General features: G+C 40.2%; 1 protein-coding gene across 1 annotated transcript in view; it reads right to left on the reverse strand.

The window, feature by feature from the left end:
- The window catches only part of CPQ (carboxypeptidase Q), a 450,704-nt gene that overhangs the window by 99,789 nt on the left and 332,753 nt on the right, over positions 1-18,162 (reverse strand). The window contains exon 6 of the mRNA XM_044245247.1: positions 9,217-9,308. Within this exon, the coding sequence (XP_044101182.1) occupies positions 9,217-9,308 (92 nt within the window). The remainder of the gene's footprint in view (positions 1-9,216; positions 9,309-18,162) is intronic.

Here is an 18,162-nt window from a genome sequence, read left to right on the forward strand (position 1 = left end):
GAATGCAAACAAATACAAAAGACAGCCCTTTCCCTTTACTAAAAAAAAATTACTTCATAAATTCTAAGAAGACCTCAAAGAGCTCCCAGGTGTGCTATAGAAATTATGTGAATGTTGGAACTACAAGGGCCTCCAGACCAACAAGACACTGAGAGAAATGAAATTTAAACCAATTTTGTGATGTGCTTGACCAACAAATGCAAACATTGAGGCAATGAAAGAAAAACACAGGATGCATAAAAACCCGGCAGGACCGAGTGAGACTATAACCTCCTATCAGCACGTCCATACTGCACGGGACATTAACGATAGAAGAAGGGCCACGCTGGAGACATGGTCCAGACACGGTTATGCTGAATGGGTATATCAGGTCTATTATTTTTATAACCAGAGCTGCAGATGAGCACAGAACTGTTCCCACTTGGGCAGTGGCGTCCTAACTATCACTTGATAGAGAGGCAATAGGGCCAGTGAAATAAAAATGTCTACGTAAAACCATTTGCGCAGATAACATAAGAAGTCCCACAAGCATTTCTACCATGTCCCTTTATTTTAAAATGAAACATGAACCTATGAGGGTTGGGAAGCTGGCAAGAACTCCACTACTAAAAGAGGCCAGGACTTCTGTATTTTTACATAAGAGGACATTTTGTTCGTCAGTATGGCAAAACGTACACATTCATTTCAACTTCTTCTGCTCTAGAGTTGGCGAGAGTTAGGGGAAACGGATGCATTTAGAAGGATCATACATCTCATCCCTCATTTAATAAAGGCTATTTAAAATATTGCCCTAATTAATGATTACCAGAACACAGCAGTGTTCATAATCCCTATAATTCAATTGCCAGTAGTTTGTGCAATAAATCAGGAAAAGGTTAAAATATTTTTTATGCCAGAATAGAACATATCAATCTATTTTATTTGATTACCTTGTGTAATGAGGCTTTTCCAAGGCTAGATTACCTTACTCATTATAATTATGACAGATATTTTTGCTTAAAATGGGAAAGATTAAAAAATGTCAGCAATCTAGTTGAAACTCTTCTAGGATGTTTTTTCCTCCTTTGTACATTTTGGGACATGAGAAATGACATTATGCTCTCCTTCCAAGAGTAGAGAAGAGAGTAACATGGTTCCCATGAAAAGCAGATTAGGAGAATGGCATCTGGACAATACTCATTTTATTCGCTGATTTGAAAATGAAATAAAATTGTCTATAATATTTTCTAATTTCAAAGTTAAATTCCACTCTTACGAGTGAACTCTTAAAAATCACTGGAGCACAATGATATCCTCCTATAGGTGGTGACATTTCCTTCTTAGTGAATGCAAGCTGAATTCAACCAATAAAGAAGTTCATGTTTTTAACAAATAATAACTTCATCAATAAAGAACATAAAGGCACCCGATACCATCTTTCTTCCCTTTTTCTAGAATAACCTATGCTTTGGACACAAGAGAAATCTCCCTCCCTCAATTTTTTTAGGGATCATTCTTGCCTCGGGCTCCCTTTTGTCTCCATTGAGTTCCAACAGCCCCTTGTCTCCAGGTGAAATCTGTGCTCCTGAGAGTCAGCTTTAGTTATGAACTGGAAGGTATGTCTATGGCCTGCTCTTCCAAGGGGTTTCTCTGAAATGAAATAAGGTCACTCCAACCATTAACAACCCCACAAACCTCATGCAGGATAAAAAGTCCTTGTGTCACCTTTAAATCATAAGGCAGAACACAGAATGAAGGTGACCCTCTCAAAGACAAGAAAGGAGAGAGTGAGAGAATGCTGACCATTAGAAGTGGAGGCAGGACTTTCCTTAGGACTCTTCAGAACTGTACCTTGAAAAATAAAAATATTACTCCCACAAGCATGGCCAGAAATAAAAAGTCTAACAATATAATGTATTGGGGGGAAGGACAACTAGGACTTTCATAGGTTGCTGGTGGGAATGCAGAAGGGGACAGCCTCCCACATCTTTGGCAGTATCTAGCCAAGCTAGACATACACCTGTCATATGACACAGCAATTCTACTTCTAGAAAAGAAATGTATATGTCCACCAAAAAATGTATATGTCTACCAAAAAATGTGTATGTTCACAAAAAATTTGTGAACACACAAGTGTTCACAGGAGCCTTATTTATGATACCTAAAACTAGAAACAACCCAAATGGCCATCAACAGGAGGATGGATAAAGATGTTGTGGTCTAGGGATACCACAGAAAGCTCTCTGTGCTAGAAAGGGACCAACTACTATGAATGCATCCACATGGGTAAACTACAATGCCGTACTGTTTTGTGCAAGAGGCCGGACTCAAAAGTACAGACTGTATGAGTTCATTTATATGAAATTCAAGAACAGGCATAACCGATCTGTGGTGATAAAAGTCAGTATATTTAATAGTTACCTTAGGTGGAGTCAGAGGTTGATCTGAAAGGGAAATTTCCTAGGGTAACCAGAATACTCTGTATCATGACCTGTGTGATGGTTACAAAGGGGGACACATTTGCCAAATATATTGAGCTATATACTTAAGATCTGTGTATTTTCTTACCGAATGCTAATTATATGTCAGTAAAACACTGTTAGCATGGGAAAGATGTTACTTCCAAAAATCAATTACATAAGGCACAAGCAGTATACACATAAACAATTCTCAAGTCCTTGTGCCAATGTGAACAAAGTGGAAAGAACTTTAGATCAGGAAGACCAACATTTTATAACTTATCGAAATATGCGAAGTAGCATTTTTTTATATTATGTTCAGTTAGCCACCATACAGAACATCATTAGTTTTTGATGTAGTTTTCAATGATTTATTAGTTACATATAACATCCAGTGCTCATCACAACACGTGCCCTCCTTAATACCCATCAACCGGCAACCCAATCCCCCAGACTTTTCCCCTCCAAAACTTCCAGTTTGTTATGGGCATGCAGGATGAATGCTCAGGATTATTTCTATTCTAGATGACTCCAAAATACAGAAAAAAATTCATTTCCTAGTTACTGCCTCCAAAGCTCTTATAAACCTTTTGGAGCCAAAGTTTGTTTTCTTGAAATGAGTGTTTCAGACTTACTATAATAGAGTTGCATATGAGTTTCAAAATGGATATACAAACCACAAATAGCCTGACATATTACACAATTTAGTAAGGCTAGCAGTTATTATAATAGTTTGACTAATATTTCATTAAAAAGCATAACTATGACATAAAAATAACTATAATCTGAATAAAATTTTGAAAAAATAGTTTGGCAATAAGTTTCATCCTATAATTTTATTTATTTATTTATTTATTTATTTATTGACAGAGAGGGGGAGATCACAAGTAGGAAGAGAGGCAGGTAGAAAGGAGAGCAGAGAGCCCGATGCAGGGCTCGATCCCAGGACCCTGAAATCATGACCTGAGCCGAAGGCAGAGGCTTAATGCACTGAACCACCAGGCACCCCTCTTCCTATAATTTTAAATCACTTTAATTTTATATTTTTCTAAGAATATATTAATAAAAATAAAATGTAAATGAAGATGTATTTACTAAGAAAAGGGTAGCTAATATTAATTTTAATGTTATTCCCACAAAAGTTTAATTACATGTGTCCACTAAAATAGCCTTTACAGTATTTTCACTGTTGAAAAGATCACATGGAGAGGAAAAAGGAATATATTCAGAGTAATAAAAAGAAGGAATAATAATTTTCTGCATCCTGTTTTTACCCATAAAAGTGATGCTATATAAGTATAGCCAAATTTACTATTAAAGAAATACCTAATAAGAATGTATAGAACAAAGGATAGTACATGTACATTTATAGTATTATAATATCTTCCTGAAGAATACTTAATTGGCTCTAAGCAAAATTAATAAAATTATCATTTAGGTCATAAAAAGCCATAAAGGAATTGTTATATGGAAATAATAACATGAAAATATTTTATGCTTTTTACCATATAGATAAGGGTCAACAGTCTTTTTTGGTAAAGGGTCAGATGTTTAGTATTTTAGGTTTTGCAGGCACATATAGTCTCTGTTGCACAGCCAGCTAACGTTGTGAAAAACCTTCTTAGCCTGAGGTCTGTACATAAACAGGTGGCAGGCTGGATTTGGCCTATGGACCACAGATTATTGGTCCCTTACTGATATAGATCACTAATAACCATAACTGTACCAAAAAAAGGTTGGGAAATGACTTTTAAAAGTTCAAATCTTTTATTTTTACAATCACCAGAATAGCCCTCGCCGAATGAAAGTTCCATTCCTCTTTGGTAGCACCTACACCTGAGCCAGGCCTCAGTCATCACGAATATGAAGGAGAGTAGACATCCCTCTTCTCCCTTCCTGATTACTCACCCACACTCCTCAAGGGTCAGGTCCTGAGCCTTCCACATGACCAACATGTCCTAGCCATTTCTCCCATTTCTTAACTCCTTTATATCTGCTATGCTAAGCCTTCACCGCGCTCTGCACCCTGACAATGACAATTAGTTTTTTGTAAAAGTAAGATAATTTTAGTAAATAATTTAGAACCCCACTACATACTGTTTGTTATACTAAATTTCTCTCTCTCTCTCTCTCTTTTTTTTTTTTTTAAGATTTTACTTATTTCTGTGACAGAAAGAGAGAGAAAGCACAAGCAAGGGGAGTAGCAGAGGAAGAGGGAGAAGCAGGATCCCCACTGAGCAGAGAGCCCGATGCAGGGCTTGATCCCAGGAGCCCGGGATCATGACCTGAGCTGAAGGCAGATGCTTAACCAACTGAGCCACCCAGGGGCCCCCTGTCATACTAAATTTCTTATGTGTGAGTTTAAAGTTAATATTTAAGCAGAATGTAAGGTCCTTATGGCCAAAGACCATAACTTCTTTTATTTTATCCTTCCTTTCCTCCATTTTTTTCTCTCTCATTCCCCTCCCTCCCTTTCTCCTTTTTTTCCCTATAGATTAAAGTATTTCACATTCTTAGAAATGTCTAGATAAGGTGTTGTATTTATTTCAAGGATAGAAATAGGGGTTAGAGAGTTAGAGAATGTTCTATGGGAAAAATGTTCTATGGGTAATTCAGTTTATCTTTGTAGAACACCCAAGAGATGGAAAGAGGAGAATCTAAGGCAGAGGAATGGTATGATTAATGATATGAAGAAAGGCCAGTGTGGGATGTGTAAGGAACTGCTCATTTTTGTCAGAGTAGAGGACAATGGAGGAGAACGGTGTGAAACCAGAGCATGGAGAACCACAAGCACCAAGAAGCTGAGCAGTTTGGGCTAGATTCTATTAGCACTGGGGAACAACTGAAGGTTTGGAGGTAGAGGGTTTATTTGAATTGAGCTGGGCTTCCAGAAGATTGACTTCATATGGGAGGCATAATGGAAAGCCTGAACTAGAGAAAAGACGGGGGACATAAAAATGAAGGGTTCTCCAAAAGTGGCAGAGTGTAGAATCAATGGAGCTTTACTGTTTACTAGATGTAGGTCACAAGGAAGAGGAAGGAAGGAAAGATGGCAGGGACACCGTGATACCTGGTGGTAGGGAAGATGTTGCTGTTGTTAATAGAAACAACAGAGAAGGAGGGACAGTTGTGACAAAGATGATAACTGAACTTCTTTTAGGCTGAGCGTCTGTTGTAGAGTAAATTTTTTAAAGATTTTATTTATTTATTTGACAGAGATCACAAGTAGGCAGAGAAGCAGGCAGAGAGGCAGAGGAGGAAGCAGGCTTCCAGGGGAGAAGAAAGGCCTTTGCGGAGCTCCATTCCAGGAACCTGGGATTATGACCTGAGCTGAAGGCAGAGGCTTTAACCCACTGAACCACCCAGGCGCCCTGTAGAGTAAATTTTTAATAACAGTTTACTGATCCACAGTTGTACTGCTGAAGATAATATTGCCTTTTTTCCCCCCTCACAGATGACAATACTAGATCTTAGACTGGCATGCTTAATTGTACATTTTAATTGTAAATAATACTACAACTTTGTTCTCAATAGACCAAAGCATAATTATTATATGAGGTTCTCTCTACATCATGAGGGTTGGGAGGGGAAGATTAGCTTTAATAAGTTGAGTTGAGGAGATCTAGTGTCTGAGAGGCCAAAGGACCTCATTGTTGATGTCTCATATTTACTTAGTGGCACAACAAAGACCAGACCCAGTTCTCCTGATAGCCAGTGGTGTATTTAGTTTCTTATCTGAAGGGAGAAGAAGGCCTTCGCAAGTTCAGATGTGATACCATTCTGTGCTTGGATTTCAAGTGTTTTGGTAAGTATACTTGCAGAAGGAGGAAGGATATATTCCCTTTCTGCCATCTGTGGTTTATAAGATATAGCATTCTCTTTAACATGAAATAGAAACTTCCATCAAGTAAATGTTTCCTGATGTCCCTGTCCTTTCACTTAATTGTTTTCTTTCATTGTTTTTCCTTCATGAGAATTAAAACAATACAGTTATATAACTTACTGTATCCACCTAGTCCTAGTTTTCTCTTAGAGGTAACCATGGTTATTGGATGATAAAGATCCTTTCAGACTTCAGTTAGCAAACATAAACTCTCTCTTTGCCTTTCCATATCCATTTCCAGAACTGTCTCATAAAACCTTTCTACTCTCCCTCTGACTGCCAGCTGGATATTGATGCTCAAGGCAACATTGAGAGCCATGGTGCTGAACTATCAGTCTGGGCCCCTGAATGACCACACGGAGCAAGCCCTCCTGGGGACTGGATGGCAAAGGAGAAGAAATAACTGTCTATCATGTTGAGCCACTGGAATTGGAATTGTAGGGCTTGTTCATTTCAGCAGCTATCACAACCTTAGTTAGATCGGAGGGTTTCTTTGTTGTGGCTGGAGTGAACTGGACATTGTCTGACTATTTTTTTTGGCATTAAAAATGCTAAAGAGAAGTTTAAAGACAATCTTATTTGTCTTCCTTGGGTTGGCCCTTGCTTATTATATTTACTTAAACTCAGCTGCTCCAGAAATGATGATGTTCTTGACAATACCTCATTTACTATGTTAATCATCAGAATACAGAATAAGTCCTTTGAATTTGACTCTATCATATAAAACATGCAGAATGTCTTTTTGAAGGTGAGATAAAGAGCTATCTAAAAGTAAAAAGCCTATGGTTCCCTTTCTGGAATTTCTTTCCATTCCTGAAAATGCAAAGCAGACCAGCCACCAATATACAGATTCTTGTATAGAGGCAACAGGGATATTGTCAAGATAAACCAGTTCTGTTAATGTGACTGCACATCCTCTGGAAAAAATGTATATGTATATATTCCTCTGCCAACCCTCTAAAAGCTTAGAATCCAGTCATTTCTGTTTTTATCCATGTATTTTAGTAGGCTACAGCGAAACTCAAAACCTTACAGAGGAATAAACCTTTTTTCAGATCTAAGGAATTTCAGTGGTTGAGGAAAGTTCAAGCCAGATCCACTGCAGCTTAAATCCATTTTTTTCCCTCAGAGTAGAGTATATAATCGAGCATAAATGTGCTTCAAAACAGTTCTGAGATATTCTGTTTATTTATATAGAGTCCAAGATGTATAGAATCTAAAAGCTCCACCTAAAAATAACTTAGTTACTCTTGCTGCCTCAAAATGAAGCACGAACTTCTAAACATCTTGTTTAGAAGATGTTTTTTTTCAGGATCTTGTTTACCTCCTACGCTCTGCAGCTTGCATTCTGTGTACCAGCCACTCTGAATCCCTTTAGTTTCCTCAGGGTGCTGTGGTCGCCTTACCTCCAGCCTTAGCACATACTATTCCCACTACCCAATTCCCTGCCAACTCCTTTTCCTTACCTTACTTCTATTCATTCCTCAAGTCTCTGCTTCAAGGTCATTTCTTCCTTGTAGCCTATCCTGACTGCTCTCCCAGGCCAGGTTAGGCGAGCTTCCCATCTCTGCCGTCAATACATTATCAGAAAACTTCACACATTGTAGCATAATTGAAGTTCATCAGTTGGTGTCCTTCTCTAACTTGGAGCCTCGGTAAGGTCAGGGTGAACTGTTTACCAACACTAAGCCTATTGCTGACTATGAAGCATAGTAGGTGGTCAGAAATATTAAGTGAAGGTTGCTGAATCTAGATTAACTCTCCTCTGACATTCTATCTAGCCTACCACATCATATAGAAGCTGATGCTACTGACCCACCCACCACAGGACACTTAGCGGGAATAAGACTATTCCCCAGGATCACTTGAGGCCAAAAGAACTGAAGAGGTAGAAGAGTTGAGCATAAAGCACAGTTTTCCTTTGCACAGAATGTAAGTATATTCTGTGGTCAAATTCATGCCCCTGAGCTCGTTACTCTTAAGCTCTAACTAAAACAGGGTAACGGAGACTGACTCGGTAAATGATCCAAAAGGCTATAAACACAATTCAAAAGAAACAAACCTCTCCCTAATTTTGATAATGGAAGCTTGCAGATCTGTTCCTTCTAATCTGACACGCAGGACAAACACTCCAGCAACAGCAAACCAGATCCTTCTACTCCACCCACCCATCACTGCTCAGCAGCGTACCCGCTGATTTGGGAACTCCTCTTGAACTAACATTTGATTTGTTCCAGAGTATCTCTGAGCTTGTACACTTTGTCCTCTCTCAAAGAGGGGTGTTGGCATTAATCTCCCTGTCCCCGGTCTTAAATGTGGCCTTGGATTTCTAATCGTGATCTTCCACCATCACCTTCTTGCCTCAAGCTTCACTGTGGTCTTCAGAAAGTCAATGTCAAACAAAGCCGTCCTCGACATGGCCCGGTCTGAGTGCTGCCATTCCACCACCATTATCAGGGCTCCCAATGACTCGAGGCCCCAGGATTTGGTTCTCAAATACCAGTGCTTCCAGGACAATTTCAGGCATTAAAGTATGGGTAAGGGCTCTGTGGGGAGAGCGAATGCTTACCTAGCACTATTTTTCTGGCATATAAGAGTAAAGCAAAACAAGAGAGACTTTAAGAAAATGGCAGCATGACAGCTGGGATTTTTCTCAGGTCACAGACTGATGTAGAAACAGAGAAGCCCCAGCTCCACACCCTCAGTTCACCAGCACATTCTCTGCTGTGGGGCCCTATGAAGAAGGCTTCTGCAAGGGGTGTTGGCTGGGGCCAGCCTACCCAAAAGTATTGTCGAGAGTCTTCAGGACAACAGGGGGAAGCAGGGATGCTGTGGGTTTATTCACACTAATACTACACATGCAAACTGCCCGGCAACCCATGGCTACTTTCTTACCTTGTGTAACTGGTAATACTGGAAGCCCCCGATTCCACCTTGTTCCTCGGCAGTCCAGAGCACCAAACGCAGAGTCCTCTTCGGTCGCAGCCCTGGGAAAAATAATGAAAAGAAGCGGTCATTCAGTTGATTTTAAATTTTTTAAAAAATGGCAAGGCCCCTCATCTGCATTCTGGAGGCACAAGGACATCAGAGGCACACATATTCATCTCTTGCTGATACGGCTGCTGCCGATGCAGAGTGTGGCTGACACAGCAAAGTAGTGCCCTCAGGGCTGATCTCCAGGGCAGGTTAATGGAGAAAGGGGTTGTGCAAATGCTGCCTGCAGGCCAGGAAGTGAGAGCCTCTAATCACATCCTGAACTGACAACCTGCCCAGCAGGACCCAGAGGATGGCCAAGGTCGGTGGAATGTTAGATTGCTTATAGAAGATGCCGTTAGCAGGAGTCCAGGCAGATCAGGGGGTCTTGCAATGATTAACAGAAACCAATCATCTGGCTCTACTTCCAGGTAAGGTGTGTAGGGGATTGCTTCTTAGTCTCAAGCTAACTATCTCAAGGATAGCTAGCTGCCCATGCTATCCTTGGTGAGGTCATGGCTGTGAAGCAGAGGCAATGTTATGGCTACCCATGGTCATCCTCCTCTACTATTTGGAAATACAAGGTTATTCACTTAAGGTCAATGAAAACAGATGGAATGCAGATGACATTTTACTTATCTTCTTATTTCACAAACAGCTTGGTGCCAATTTCATTGACTTGAGAAATACAAATTTGTATCTTGGAAGTTATTAAAGTTGTTGGCAGATCTGGCACGTCTAGAACCATTTTTGAGTGACTATGTCTGCTCAGTAGAAGTTAAATGAAAGGAAGTCTATTTCTCAAACTTAAGAAAATGGGAACACAATATGCTGGAAGTCCCATTTTGTGACCAAAAATTAAAACCTGTTCTGATTTGGACCTTATGATGTTGTTTCAGAGAAATAACAATGACAGAAAAACAAGAAGCTTGGATCTTTTAAGAGACTCCGTCCTCCTGCCTCAGGACAGGGAGCACAGGGAAAGACTCCAAGTGGCTCTGAGAGGGACCCACTACAAACCTCACGTGTAAGCACATGAGGACGGTCACCTGGGCATGTGGCCTTTGAGGGAACAAGTTGGTCAACTGTAGTGTGGATGGGTAGGCTCCTGGGAAATGAAGCTCCGACCTGTCTCCTCCCGGCACCGACAAGGTTCTCCTTTCATAAGCCCAGAACTAGGGAGCTGAACAGGAGCTACCTTTCCCATTAAATTGGTATTGTTGTGAAGCCACTTTGTATGTGAGCATTTTACCATCATTAAAAGGGCACAGCTTTAGGTTGTGGGCTGACCTGCGTTCCCATTAAAGCCTGGGCAAGAAATTTCTATTCCGAATTGTTCAGAAAATCCCACTGATGCTTTCTCCTAGAAAGTCCACCTAGAACCCAGCTTCTCACCTCTGCTAGCACTGTGGTACCACTGTCTTCTCCCTGGGCTGCTGTCACCCCCTGACTGCTCTCTGCACCAGTCTCTCACCCCTGCAGCCAGAGAACTCCTGTAAGAGTGAAACCGGATTGCCTCATTTCTCCATTCAAAACCTCCCCTAGACAGATTATAAGCTTCTAGAAGGCAGGGGTTTATGCTTCTTGGTCCCCTGTGATACCCCTAGTGCCCAGCCTATTTGGCACATATTAGGAGCCCAATAAATAGGTATTGAATGAATAAGTGAATCCAAAGCTTGGAATGTCACTTGGAATAAAATTCAAAGCCTTCTATCACTTTCCCAGCCTCATCTCCTAAAACTCTTCAGCTGGCTTACTCCCAGGCAAGCTGTTACAGTTAAAAAAGGCAGGCAAGGGCGCCTGGGTGGCTCAGTCGTTAAGTGTTTGCCTTTGGCTCAGGTCAAGATCCCTGGGTCCTGGGATTGAGCCCCCATTTCAGGCTTCCTGCTCAGCAGGGAGTCAGTTTCTCCCTCTCCCTCATCCCCCCACCCCCACTGTGCTTTCTCTTTCTCTCAAATAAATAATATCTTAAAAAAAAAAAAAAGCCGACAGAGCTGGTGAGCCCTGCAATCATTAGGCACTAGCTGTGTAACCACTGGGAAACTGATCTACCTGAAATTCAGCTGCCTTATCTGAAAAGCGGGGAGAATACTATATACCTATTGCATAACTATTTCATACTATCATTGTGAGGACTAAATGAAATGTGATAATGTACAGAAGACAATTCTGTGCTTGGCATGTGATTGACATTTAAACACTCAGACAGGAAGTTCTTTCATAGGCATTTCAGTGCCTGCAGACAAAGAATTCTGAAGTACCCACAACCTGCTCCAGAGTCAAACTAGCTGCTCACAGGCACAGCACAAACTTGTTGCGGGAAGTCTACTCAATAGATCTAAAAAAATCACAACCTTTGGTTTATCTAAAAGAAAGGTACTTAATGTCAATTTAAATCACATGACATTTTACTTGCAACAGAGACAAAATGAGAAAGGATGAAATACTGCAAATGAAAATTCTGAACTTTTTTTAATCCATAAAAAGGAAAAAAATACACTTCCTTTTTACCTTATCACTGCACTTACCAGCAAAACAATGCTAAATCATTAAAATGATGGAATTCTCTCAATAAGGACATAGGTACAGTTAGTCAGCACAGGTTAGGGGAAAAAATCAGTTTTTAAAAGCAAACGCCCTGAATATCCCGATAGATTTGGGGCTCCACCTGCAAATCATTATTGTCCAGGATGAGTCTCCTTCACATTTCATATCAGCCAATTGGCCAATAATGCTATATTAAGATAATAAAGAAGTAATCAGCTTGAAATGAGGAATGATAAGGCCTCCGAACAACAGCATAGCTGTCTTTAAAAAGACAAATGGTGCCTCCTTCAAGGCCTTGAGAAAGAAGCTCAGTCCCTGTCAGCACGGAACACCAGCGCCTGCTCCACGATCAAGGTGAAGAAGGGCCAACCAAAGATGTCAGGAAAGCAGTGGTTAAGCAAATGTTTGGCTGGTCTCCGACATCTCTACTCTGACATTCTGGTAGTCTCTAAGCCTAAGACGAATGCATGGGAATTCATTCAAAGACCAGACCCTCATTCTAGTGTGGCGTTTGGATCCCCCCAGCCACCCAAGTCTGCAGACGGGCAGTGTGGGGCACAGAAAGAGGCTGGCCATGAATTTGTGGAAATGTTATTTGATTCCCTGCTCTGCCCTTCTGGCTCTGTGACTTCGGGCTAGTTACTGCATCTCCCTGGGCCTCAATTTCTTTATCTTACAATAAAGAAAATGGTCATTGCCTTGTGGGATTTTTTTAAAAAAAGACTATTTTATTATTTATTTGAGAAAGAGAGTGAGTGAGCATGGGGGAGAAGAAGGGCTGAGGAAATGGGAGAAGTAGGCTTCTCGCTGAGCAGAGAGCAGAATGTGGGGCTCAATCTTAGGGCCCCGGGATCATGACCTGAGCCAAAGGCAGACGCTTAACCCACGGAGCCACCAGGCGCCCCGCCTTATGGGATTGTTAAGAAAATTATAAATGAGATGAGGCAAATATATATTAAGCACAGTTCCTGGCACATAGTAGGTTTTCAAGAATTGTTAGTTAGCTTCTTTCTATATCATCCCATACAACTTCTCAGTCTGTGCCAGTAATCGCCAGGGAGATCTTGTGGGAGAGCCAGGAAAAAGGCATCGTCCTCATTCCTCATCCTTACGAACCGGAGAATATCTTTGTTTATTCAGAGTGTGTACTCAGCCAAGGGAAAAGTACAGATTTCATCTAACTTTGTAGAAAAATGCACACCACCTCTTTCAGGATAGAATGCTTCCTTATCCCAACAAAGAGCATATCCCAATCCAAGTAAATTGGAACAGGTTCCTCACTTTTTAAAACTGAAGGCCACCCAGAATTGTTAGTTTCTGAATAAACTCAAAGGGCTGGATAAATCTGAAAACTGAATCAAGCTGATGTAAGAATATCTATACTTATCATCTTAAACGGTATAATTTATTGTTTATCTCAAATCAAAACTAGATTTAAAGGAAAGAAGGGATTCTAAGTATTTAAAATAGCAACAACCATAATAAAGCAAAATCACCGATCACAACACAACTCAGTGATAGGAGCCCCAACGTAGGGATTTCATTTCGTAGACGAACTGGGGTAAATGACTAGCTCAGTAGTGCTTCTGACTCACAGTCCTGGCTCTCACTCCAGCTATACAGCACTGGTTCCCAGCAAGCAAGTGAAAGAAAGTCTTAGAAATGAAGGTGAGTGGGAAGACTCTGGGCTCAGCTGTCCAGGAATCGGGTCTCATTGAGGTTTTGTTGGAAGCCGGGCACTTAGTTCCCCTTTGGGTGTATAGAAACTTCTCAGAGATCTCTCACCCTCCTGGAATTTCTATTAAGAACTCCAGATAGTGCAGCACATCTTCTACAGTATATGGTTTTCCTCTTTAAAAAACACAAACTGCTGATAATGTGTCAGAATTCTGTCTTGTTTATCAAATATGATATACATGCATTTTGCTTTCATTTTATTGAGGAAAGTAATAATGCTAATGGGAAAACAGCACCTAGGAGAAAAGGTCAAAACAATCTGGTTGGACTTTACTTTTCATTATTATCAAACTTAAAGATGAGAAGGCTGAGAGGTGACTTTTCATTAAACTGATAAACTGAAAAGGTCAGTTGATTGTCCTACACTTGCACCGAGGGGGCAAAACAAAATAAACTCACATTAATCCAGCCTTGTAGATACCTTTCCCAAATCATGAATTCTAATGAATGCTATTTGTTAACAATGTGTACTGACCCAAATGCTCATTTACTGTTCAGTTTCAATCCCTCTGGAATTATGTGTGAGTACTGCTCTCCCTTCTGTGACCTAACTTTGCAGAGAAAACACAACTTTCGCTTACGGTAAATACTGTATACTCATTTTCCATATAAATGCACTAGTTCACAAATATACTTGTTGCCCAGCTCTCATTTTTCAGTAGTTCAGAAGAGCGCCTATACTTAGAGATTTCTATCCTTGCCATAAACCTGATTAATGTAATATCTGAGGTATAGAATAAACAATGAAATATTATCATCTAGATTGAATGAACAGAGGCAGTAAGTATAGTTGACCACATGGATTTGGGGGTCAAGACCTACCAAGTTCTACCTTGGACAAGTTATATAATTTGTCATATGGTATATAAACACATTATTATTGTTTTTTTTAAAATAAGAGGCACAGTTGGACACAGATTGATTATTTTAGTGCTGTAAACTATAACTACTTCTTTTGATACTAAGGCAGGAACAGAAAGTCATTTCGAAGTCTTTTATTCTTAGAAGTATCACTTGGTATCTTAGTTATGTACATATAAAGCAATTAGGCACTTTTGGGGGGCACTGGGACAGGGCAATAAATTGGGTTTTCAAAAAAAATTATTTCAATTCAATTCAATTCAATTGGCATATACTGTATTATTAGATTCAGAGGTAGAATTTAGTGATTCATTGGTTGCATACAATACCCAGTGCTCATTATTTCAAATGCCTTCCTTAATGCCCATCACCCAATTACCCCATCCCTCCACCCATTTACAAATGCACCAAAAACCACAAGACATCTAGGAATAAACCTAACTAAAAAGGTAAAGTTCTATACTCTGAAAACTACAGAACACTTTGAAAGATACTGAGGAAGACACAAAGAAAGTGAAAAACATTCCATGCTCATGAATTGGAAGAACAAATATTATTAAAATGTCTATGCTACCCAAAGCAAGCTACACATTCAGTGCAATTCCTATGAAAATACCAGCAGCATTTTTCGCAGGGCTGGAACAAACAATCCTAAAATTTGTATGGAACCAGAAAAGACCCTCAAGAGCCAAAGGAATGTTTAAAAAGAAAACCAAAGCTGGTGGCAGCACAATTCTGGACTCCAAGCTCTATTACAAAGCTGTAATCAAGACAGTATGGTACTGGGAAGAAAACAGACACATAGATCAATGAAACAGAATAGGGAGTCCAGAAATATACCCTCAAGTCTATAGTCAACTAATCTTTGACAAAGCATGGAAGAATATCCAATGGAAAAAAGACAGTCTTCAACAAACGGTGTTGGGAAAATTGGACAGCCACATGTAGAAGAATGAAATTGGACAATTTTCTTCTACTTCACACAAAGACAAACTCAAAATGGATGAAAGACCTAAATGTGAGACAGGAATCCATCAAAATCCTAGAGGAGAACACAAGCAGGAACTTCTTCAACCTCAGCTGGAGCAACTTCTTGATAGACACGTCTCCAAAGGCAAGGGAAACAAAAACAAAAATGAACTGTTGGGACCTCATCAAGATAAAAAGCTTTTGCACAGCAAAGGAAACAGTCAACAGAACTCAAAGGCAACCTACGGAATGGGAGAAGATATCTGCAAATGTCTCATCAGATAAAGGACTAGTATCCAAAATCTATGAAGAATTTACCAAACTCAATACCCCCAAAATAAATAGATTTTTACACTCCATCTTGTAAGCTGCTACCTCTGAGTCATCAGGAGGAACAACTTGGACACTGGGCAGGAAGCAAATCAGTGTGTAAAAGGAGCCTAGGGCCTTCTAGGAGGAAAGCCCTAGTGTCCTCACCTCCTTGGATTGGGGCTGGGGGTGAGAGACCTGTTGGGTCAGGGCAACAATGACTAAGGTCCTGGGACAGAGAAAGTCCTGGAAACAACTGAAATAAAGTAACATGATGCAGGGAGGGTTATTACTGGGGCTCAGCACAGTCACCCAATATTCTAGGGGAAGGGCTAACTTCAGCCTAGCATGTGGCCAACTTTGGAAGCTCCTCCAGATCCAGCTACCCTGACACAGAGGTTATGATTTAGGGACTAATAGCTGAGGATGGGAATGTAAACAAAGACAGTTGTCATCTTGTTGCCCCAGATTAGCACCACAGGGACTCAGGGGTACAAACAGGGCCTGGCAGTGGCCAGATGGAAAAGCAGTCACAGATGGATCTAGCTACAGTTTTCAGGGGCAGGAGTGGAGGGACGACTAACCTATTCTATTTGGCCTGAGTGAAGTCCCAGGATGCATGAGCAATCTGGAAGCAACGGGAGGGACTTCAAGAGGGAGATAATAGACTTATTGCTAATAAGGACTATGGAGGTTTGAATGATTAACTGTAAAGAGATTACAGACATGTGATCATATTTATAACCTGTGTTTGTGGAACAGGTCATATAACAGTTGTAATTTCCATAATTCAAAGGGAAGAGTCCTACCTCATTATAATGATTAGGATTCTATTAGCCAGGAAAATCACAATTAATCATTGCTGAAGCAGAAACACTGTGACTACCAGTATGTGAGGCTATTTCGGGCCCTAACCCAGTTTCCCACTCTCACCCCCCACTTCAGCCTCTCATCCTAAGCTTCAGGCATATCACATTTCCTATCCATCCCTGAAAACATGCCATGCTATCTCAGATTTTTGGTCCTTTGCATATCCTCTTCTTCCTAGCTGGAATGCCACCTCACTTTTTCCATTTGGCAAACTCCTATTCACTCATCAAAGCCCATCTCTAATATTATTTTCTCTGGGGAAGCTCCCCTAACTCAAGGACAAAGTTGGCTACTCCTTTCTCAGTGTTCCTGTAGAACTTCATATATATGCCTTTTTTCATTTTCACCCACACTTAAATGTTTGATCTCCCCACAGACCATTAATTTCCCGAGACTTATTCATTTCTCTTTCCTCATCCTGGTCCAGGACCTGACATTAAACAAGTGCTGAATAAATGTTTACTAACTGATTGACTGGATGAATAAATGAAAGCGTACATAAATTTATGTTAGTATAAATAAAAGCTCCTGCCTTTTCATTTAATCTAGACCATATTAGTGCCTCCTGATTTCAGAAAGTTGGTAAGACACACTCTTTTTTGTGAAACCAAAGCCCAAATAACACAGGTGAAACCTCCCAAGTAGCCTAGAGAATTAGATGTACTTCAACTTCAACATTTGCCTCAGCTGCCATTATATTTACTTACTTTTGCAGCATGGATCTAGTCAAAATTTAGTACAACAGCTTTTGGTGATCAAGTCATTTACATAAATACATTATGGTCAACAGAAATCTTTCTATCAGCTAACTGTATTAAATTATAGTTATTTCTATTTTGAACTCCCAACAGTTCTCCCTAACTTTTTATTTAGAGAGTTTTTCTGATTATAAAAATAATATATATCCTTTTTAAAACTGAAAACTGTGGCAACTTGGTTAAGCATCTGAGTTCAGCTCAGGTCATGATCTTAGGGTCCTGGGATTGAGCCCCATGTTGGGCTCCCTGCTCACCAGGCAGTCTGCCTGTCCCTCCCCCTCTGCCTCTCCCCACAAGCATGCTCTCTCTCTTTCTTTCTTCTCTCCTTTTTTTTTTTTTTTTTTAAGATTTTATTTATTTATTTGACAGAGATCACAAGTAGACAGGGAGGCAGGTAGGGGTGGGGGGAAGCAGGCTCCCTGCAGAGCAGAGAGTCCAATGCGGGGCTCAATCCCAGGACCCTGGGATCATGACCTGAGCTGAAGGCAGAGGCTTAACCCACTGAGCCACACAGACGCCCCTCTCTTTCTCCTTCTCAAACAAATAAATAAAATCTCAAAAAAAAAACCCCAAAGCTGAAAACTAAGGAAAGCAATAAAAAATTGGAAACAAAAACAAACTCTAAGCCTATTGCTATACTTCCTTATAAATTTTGTATGCAAATATGTGCATACATACATACATATGAAAGTGATATTTTATATATAGTTTTATACTACTTTTTCCACTCAAAATCATGACATATATGGCCTTTATCTACTATAATTAATAATCTTCAAGAGAGCGATTCTTAATTGTTTCAGCTATTCTCTTATTA

The sequence above is a fragment of the Neovison vison genome, chromosome 4, assembly GCF_020171115.1.
Source record: "Neovison vison isolate M4711 chromosome 4, ASM_NN_V1, whole genome shotgun sequence".
In the NCBI taxonomy this organism is placed as follows: Eukaryota; Metazoa; Chordata; class Mammalia; order Carnivora; family Mustelidae; genus Neogale; species Neogale vison.